This window comes from Chrysochloris asiatica, unplaced genomic scaffold (assembly GCF_000296735.1).
Source record: "Chrysochloris asiatica unplaced genomic scaffold, ChrAsi1.0 scaffold01124, whole genome shotgun sequence".
NCBI lineage: Eukaryota > Metazoa > Chordata > Mammalia > Afrosoricida > Chrysochloridae > Chrysochloris > Chrysochloris asiatica.
The window spans coordinates 32,071-39,745 of record NW_006409642.1 but is presented as its reverse complement, the minus strand read 5'-3'; the positions used below and the strand labels follow the sequence as shown (position 1 = coordinate 39,745).

At 40.4% G+C, this 7,675-nt stretch overlaps 1 protein-coding gene across 1 annotated transcript; it reads left to right on the top strand.

The window, feature by feature from the left end:
* Nucleotides 1-454: 454 nt before the first annotated feature.
* On the top strand, nt 455-7,669 carry LOC102833271 (mitotic spindle assembly checkpoint protein MAD2A-like). The gene is made up of 5 exons (XM_006878020.1): nt 455-603; nt 1,854-2,000; nt 4,867-4,987; nt 6,688-6,791; nt 7,393-7,669. Exons 1-5 carry the CDS (start codon nt 531-533, stop codon nt 7,563-7,565), a joined length of 618 nt encoding a protein of 205 aa, XP_006878082.1. The 5' UTR covers nt 455-530; the 3' UTR covers nt 7,566-7,669.
* The last annotated feature ends 6 nt before the right edge of the window (nt 7,670-7,675 follow it).

Below are 7,675 nucleotides of genomic sequence, written 5' to 3'. Positions count from 1 at the left end.
GACCCATAGCGACCCTGTACAGGGTTTCCGAGGTTGTAAATCTTTACGGGAGCAGAAAGCCTCATCTTTCTCCCGCAGAACAGCTGGTAGTTTCGAACTGCTGACCCTGAGGTTAGCAGCCCGATTCGTAACCACTACGCTACCAGAACTCCTGTACAGGGTATCCTAGGAGCAACTGGTGAGCTTGAATCGCCAACCTTGCAGTTTAAACGGATTTGCAGTCTGGCGCATTAACCCACAGCACTACACCATTGAGACCCTTCTAATTAATGACGATCAGAAGGTACCGCCCAAAGGCCTCAGATGTAAACTCAAGCGCGCCTGCGCTAATGTCAGCTCCTGTTTGGGCGGAGAAGACCGATGAGCCAGGACCGGACGACGCTGCATGGGGCGGGACCAAGAGACACGTCGCGCCTGCGCGAAGGGTCTGACGGCGGGCTGCTACGTTTTTTGAAACGAGTGGCGGGGAACTGCTACTGGAGCCGCTGTTTACCCTGTGAAAGAGCGCGCCATCGTGCGTAGGTGCAACTATGGCGCTGCAGCTCACCCGGGAGCAGGGTATCACCCTCCGCGGAAGCGCCGAAATTGTGGCCGAGTTCTTCTGTAAGTTCTCCATGCGCGGGCCAGGGTTGGGGTGAACCGAGGCCAGCCGTCCCGTAGGCCCGCGACTCGGCCTCAAGCAATGGGCCGCTGCGGTCCGGAATTCATGCCTCGCGGGTCTGCGCCGTCTGTCCGGCTCCAGCTATGGGGGTAGAGGTGGGTACTGGGAGCGTACAAAGAGTGGAGGAGGAGGCTTTGGTGTCGCCAGGCCCACCTAGCGGTGTAGCCGCTTCACCCGGAGCGTTTCTTTAGTGTGAATCTTCACCCTACGCTACTCCTCCCGGGACTGGGTGCCACAGTGAGTGTTTTACCCAGCCCCTGCCTCTTAGTGCATCTAACACCCGAGATAACGACCAGACTTGTAATAACACTCTGAAGGGAGAAAAGAAGCTTGTCTGGACATTTGCCAATCCCTCCAAGCCTGTTTTGACACCATCTAGCCATGAAGTCCTGGTGTGGCTCTGTGGGTTAATGTGCCAGACTACAAAGCCGTTTGAGCTGCAAGGTCGGCGGTTCAAGCTCACCAGCTACTCCTCGGAAACCCTATACAGTGTCGTTATGGGTCGGAACCCGGTTTGACGGCACTTAACAACAACAACAACAACCAAGGAGCTCTGGTAGCATAGTGGTTACGGTTCGGGCTGCTATCCTCAGGATCAGCAGTTTGAAACTACCAGCTGTTCCGCGGGAGAAAGATGAGGCTTTCTGCTCTCGTAAAGATTTACAGCCTCGGAAACCCTGTACAGGGTCGCTATGAGTCGGAACCGACTCCACAGCACATACCAACAACCATGGAGTCCTGGAGACCTGGTGTGGTGCTGCGGGTTAATGCGCAGGACTGCAAGGTGAGTTCAAATTCAGATTACATGGTTGTTGTTGTAGTGCTGGCCGAGTCGGTTCCGACCCATAGCGACTCTGTTTAGGATTTCCGAGGAGCAGCTGGTGAACTTGAACTGCCGACCTGGAAGTTCAGACAACTTTGCCATCCACAGTGCCACACTGGTTAATGTATTTTGGCATTCAATGGTCTTTTGCATTTAATGCATCTAGTGCTTCAACTAGAAGCAAGATTTTATTATATTTAATGCCACTTTGTAAAACTATTCAGCTTTCAGTAACAAGCAAACACCTGTTTCAGCACTGACACTTTTATAGCATTGTTAAAAATTGTAGCCCCCTTTAAAATATTTTTCATTTTCTGAAGTTTCGCATGACAATGACTTTACTTAGAAATTTTCTTGTTTTGTTTTCAGCATTTGGCATTAACAGCATTTTATATCAACGTGGCATATATCCATCTGAAACCTTTACTCGAGTGCAAAAGTACGGGCTCACTTTACTTGTGACTACTGATCCTGAGCTTATCAAATACCTAAATAATGTGGTGGAACAGCTAAAAGGTATTTAAAAGTAGTTTGCGTTTTGCTGCCCTGGTGGTCGTTTTTTTGTTTTGTTTTGTTTCGTTTTGTTTTTTAGCTTCCTAGGATCAGCACTGGACTGCATACCAACCCCAAGATGGCAGTTCAAATCCACCAGGTGCTCCTCGGAAATTTTTTACAGAGTCACTGAGTCAGAACCAACTTGATGGCACTTAAAAACAGCATTGTTGTTGTTAAATGCAGTTGAGACAGTTCCGACCCATAGCAACCCTGTATAGGGTTTCCAAGGAGTGGCTGGTGAGCTTGAACTGCCGACCTTGCAGTTCAAACGCTTTGCATTCTGGTGCATTAATGCTCAGCACCACGCCAGGATTCCTGACAACAACAACATAGAAAAGTGAAAATACTATCTTCCAAATATAGTGATTCTCAGTTTGTTGAAAATAAATAGTATATAAATGGAAAGAAATCCTTTTCTCCACCACATTCTGAATAAGCTATTTTGATGTTAGGAATCTGATATAGCTTAAGTAATTCAAAACTTCATATGACCAAATGGAACAAGATACAGCTAATTATATCTGCCTGAGAAACTATTATAAAGTCTTAACATACTGCTTTCTCTGTAGCTTCTGAGTGGTTTTTTTTCCCACTTGTTTCCCTTTGTCTTTCTGTTAATTTGTTTGTGACTCAGTAAATTATTTTTACCTGAACACTCTTTTTTTCTTTAGCTCAGGAAGTTGCTTTATTACTTGTTACCTCAGTTAAGTTTTCTGCATGTATTTTTCTTCCTTCTAGAATTTGGAGCCCTGGTGTGGCACTGCAGGATAAGCACTGGACTGCAAGGTCAGTTTGAACTACAAGATCGGTGGTTCAAACTCACCAGCCACTACTTGGGAACCCTATACAGGGTCCTCCAGAGGACTCAGACACTTAAAATAACAAGAACTTGTCAGTTTCTCTCAACTTAGTTTCTTCCACTTGTTTTTCCAGAACACTAGTTTGATTTTTAAGTGACCATCCTTTTTCTTTTGAACTTTTAAATTCAGAAATCATTTTTTATTGTTTTTGAGTTTTGGGATGTTTCAGTTGTAGGTTAATTACAGTTTTTTAATTGTAAAGAATAATTTTTTTTAAGTTAACTTTTGTGTTTTTCTGGTGATGACCATCATCAGGACTCTAAAACCTAAAATGCTTACTAAATATTACTATTTTTTTCTGTCTTTCCAGAGAACTTTGTTGACTTCTGGATATAGTATGTCAGTTTTCAAGGTTATCTCAGAGCTAAGGCCCTCCTCTCACTTTATAATCTCATTCTAGGTTATCTCTGACATGTGCGTAACTTCTAATAATCTGTGTTATAATATAGGTCAGCTCAAACTGCTCCATAGGGTTTCTGAGACTAAATCTTCATGGGAGTAGACAGCCTGATTTTGCTCCCATTAGGTGACTGGTGGGTTTGAGCCTTGGAGTTTGCCGTCCACTGTGCCACTAGGGCTCTGTGACAAATTTGTCTAGCACAAATCTCCTAATTCCAAACATACATCTAAGGGTTTCATGAAGTGTCTATCCAAGAGATACATCAGACTCATAATCTTAACTAAATTTAGCATTATATCCTAAATGGGACCACTTTCAATTCTCTTTCCTAGTATTGAAAAGTTCAACCATCCAGTCACTCATAACAAGACAGAAACTTGGACAAGATCCCTGACCTGTTCTTCTTTCTTATCTCTATAGCTAATCCAATGAGTGCTGGCAGTTTTGACCATGAACTCTCTTGGATTTGTGTATTCCATTTCTTAATCATGAAATATAATAATAAAAGCATGTAGTATATCCTCCTAAAGGAGCTCTTTATGTTACAAATCTGACTGCTAACCTCAGAGTCAGCAGTTCGAGATTACCAGCTGTTCCACGGGAGAAAGACAAGGTTTTCTGCTCCCGTAAAGATTTACAGCCTCGGAAACCCTGTACAGGGTCGCTATGAGTTGGAACCAACTCCACGGCACATAACAACAACAACAATAACATATCTTATGTGCTTTCATGTCTACGTCTTGTTTAAACTACTAATGGACTAACTGGTGTTTGTTGTTAAGTGCCTTCAAGTCAGTTCTGACTCATAGTGACCTTGTATAGAATTTCTGAGGAGCAGCTGATAGGTTTGAACCACCAACCCTGCCCTTAACAGTCCAGTGTTTATCCTACAGTGCTACACCTTCTAATTCATTTCAGTGGCATAGCCAGAATTATTTTATTCTGTCATAGCCAGACTAATTATATCATGCCCTGCTTCACACAAGTGACTTACCTGGTTTTTGTATTTCTTCTTCATTTGACCTACATGGCGTTGTATGGTCTGACTCCTGTTTATCTTTCCTTTCAAGACCTGACCTTGTTCCTTCCAGTTTCTTCACTACAGTTGCACTGGCCTCTAATTCCTTCTCATACTCTTCCTTTGAATATCTTAACCTTGTACGTTTAGCATATTCTCAGAACTAAGCTTAAGCCTTCCCTGATCTCCCTGAGTTGATCAGTGTTTCCTATTTAAATGCTGTTGTGCACTATATCCTTCATGGCACAACAAGAAAGCAGTCATCACAGTTGTAATTTCTCATGTGTAGTGCTGATTATATAGATTCTCATCTCCTTTTATCTTAGGTGAGGATAAAAATCTGTCTCATGCCTACTATATACTCAGCAGCCAGTACTATACTAGGTACAGATTTTGAGAATATGAAAGCAGGAGCTAGGTTATTGATGAAATAAATTTTCTAAGCAGGAGGGAGGAGAATACATAACCACAGTGCTTACAATAGGCAAATTCCTGTTTAAATTACCTAAGAAAGTTAAGTTCTGGTATGTTCCTTGTTATATGTTGCAGATTGGTTATACAAATGTTCAGTTCAGAAACTGGTAGTAGTCATCTCAAATATTGAAAGTGGTGAGGTCCTTGAAAGATGGCAGTTTGATATTGAGTGTGACAAGACTGCAAAAGATGACAGGTGAGTAAAATATTTTTATTTCTTTGATAAATTTTTTCCAAAACTTGTTTTCATCACTTTTGTTGTTAAGTGCCATGAAGTCTGTTCTAACTCATAATGACCCTGTATAGGTTTTCCGAGAAACTCCTGATGAGTTTGAACTGCTGACCTTACAGTTAAAACCAACCTTGCAGTCCAGAGCTTATCCTATAGCACCACACCAGGACTAGATGAGTTCTAAATGTATTGAACTAGTTTCATGTAAAGTAAATTGCATAAATTGTTTCCAATATAAATTTAATTTTCAGTCTCCTGTGGAAATGAATTGTGCTCATTTTAGCACATCATTGGTTTGTATAAATCGTATCCTCTAACATGCGTGCCCCTGGTCTATTATTATTGAATTCTAAACTTTAGTATTTATGCTTTGGGTTTGCACTGGACTGTTAACCTCAGGGTGGGCAGTTCAAACCCACCAGCCATTCCTTGGGAACCCAATACAGGGTTGCTATCAATCAGAATATACTCAGTGGCACTTAACAGCAGTGTGCAAAACTTTACAAAATATACTTGATGTACCAGTTAAGGGATATACTTAAAGGGATTTCCTTCAACTTCCTCCAAGCTTAAGCTGCTGCTCTGCTATCACTTCCTTTAGTGTTGTGAACTTCATAAGACCTATTCAAGGCAAAAATGTCATAAATGTTCATGAAATTCAGAAGATTCAAGACTTCTGGATCATTATATGCTGCTGTTTAGCATTGTCCTAGGCGTTCATATCTACAAACTCAGAACCATAGTTATTTCTCTAATGGAAGGTACTTTTCTTCTAAAGCCTTTAGTTTAGATTTAAAAAAGAATTTGACATACTGTTTTAATATTTAAGGCAATTGGAGGTAGACTTTGTTGTTTTTAAGTGCCGTCAAGTAGGTTCTGACCCATAGTGACCCTACTGTATAGGGTTTCCAAGGAGCAGCTGGTGAGATTGAACTGCCAACCTTGCAGTTCAAATGGCTTTGTAGTCTGGCATATTAACCCACAGCGCCACACTAGGAACTCAAAGGTAGACTTTAGACATTATTAAGAACCAAAATGATGATACTAATTGAATATGTTAGATACCACTTGGTATTTTGAGTTGCTGAAATTTTCTTAAAGAATCTGATAGCATTTTTAGTCATTTGAAACTAAATGGCATGATACTGATACTAAGACTAATCCTAAAACATGATTGAAAGGGTAAATGAAATTAATAAGGATATTTATTGTGCCTACTATTTGGAAGAAGTACAGCCAGAGTGCTCCTTAGAGGCCAAGATGACCAAACTTCCTCTCTCATACTTCGGACATATTGTCGGAGGGACCATTCGCTGGAGAAGAGTATCATGTTTGGTAAGGTGGAGGGTCAGAGAAAAAGAGGAAGACCCCAAAAGAGATGGATTTGGCCAAGTGGCATCATCGATGGACTCTCACGCATGGCAACAGTAGTTAGGTTAGCCCAGGATCGGGCAGTGTTACGTTCTCCTGTGCATAAGGTCACACTATGAGTCAGTACCCACTCAATGGCACCTAACAACAAGAACTAGATTGTAGGTCCTAAAACACTTTTATACATTATTTTATTTCAGAAGCATTGAAGCAGGTAAGTAATCTTAGTTACTAGTATGTTTAAATAACTTATTAAAATCTAAACTACATTAATTGGTTTGGTTTCTTTATAGTACACCCAGGGAAAAGTCTCAGAAAGCTATTCAAGATGAAATCCGTTCAGTGATCAGACAGATCACTGCCACAGTAACGTTTCTACCACTGTTGGAGGTGTCTTGTAAGTATTTGCACAACTTTTTATTCCTTTAATTTTAGACTAAGCTACTGTTTAAGAATTACCCTTTATTTTTTTTCTTAATAGTATCATAAATGAGAGAGAAAATATAAAGCAAAAGTAATGTATGTGCATTCTATATAATTGGGAAACACTGAAAAAGGAAGTGAAAACATTCACAGTACCCATTCTGATGTGATTACTTTTGTCATTTTTATTTTCTGTATATTCAGTTAGAAGTACAGCTATTATGTTTTGTTCTGTTCACTTATGATTCTTTCATTTATCAAGTATTTACTGAATGCCTACTACATGCCAGACAATAGTCTGGGTACTGAGTTACAACAGTGAACAAACCAAGGTGTTAGCTGTCCTGTGGCTCGCTTTCATTGTCCTGTGTGTTGATACACTTTTTGCAGTATTTTTTATTGTTTCCTGTTTGTTTTTTATTAAAAATAAAAAAACTGCATTTTTCAAACGTTAAAAAAAAAGATTAATGATTAGAGACCAAGTCAACAGAATACTATGTGTAGTTTAAAAAGTGAAAGAGGCAGGGAAGGTTGTTTTACTTATAAAAATTTAATGTGGTTTATTCCCAATTTAGGTTCATTTGATCTCCTGATTTATACGGATAAAGATTTGGTTGTGCCAGAAAAATGGGAAGAATCGGGACCTCAGTTCATTACCAATTCTGAGGAAGTCCGTCTTCGTTCGTTCACTACTACAATCCACAAAGTAAATAGCATGGTGGCCTACAAAATTCCCGTCAATGACTGATAGATAAGATGAGAAAAATAATGTGATTTGCAAGTCTCAAATGTGTTTTCCTGAAACTAAGTCAACTATAAGTTGATATGTTTTATTTCATTGGTTAATTTTTAAGATGG

Coding starts and splice junctions, on each gene's coding strand:
- LOC102833271 (XM_006878020.1), top strand. CDS start 531: ATGGCGCTGCAGCTCACCCGGGAGCAGGGTATCACCCTCCGCGGAAGC. Junction 604..1,853: donor AATTGTGGCCGAGTTCTTCT/GTAAGTTCTCCA, acceptor TTTTGTTTTCAG/CATTTGGCATTAACAGCATT. Junction 4,988..6,687: donor AAGACTGCAAAAGATGACAG/GTGAGTAAAATA, acceptor GTTTCTTTATAG/TACACCCAGGGAAAAGTCTC.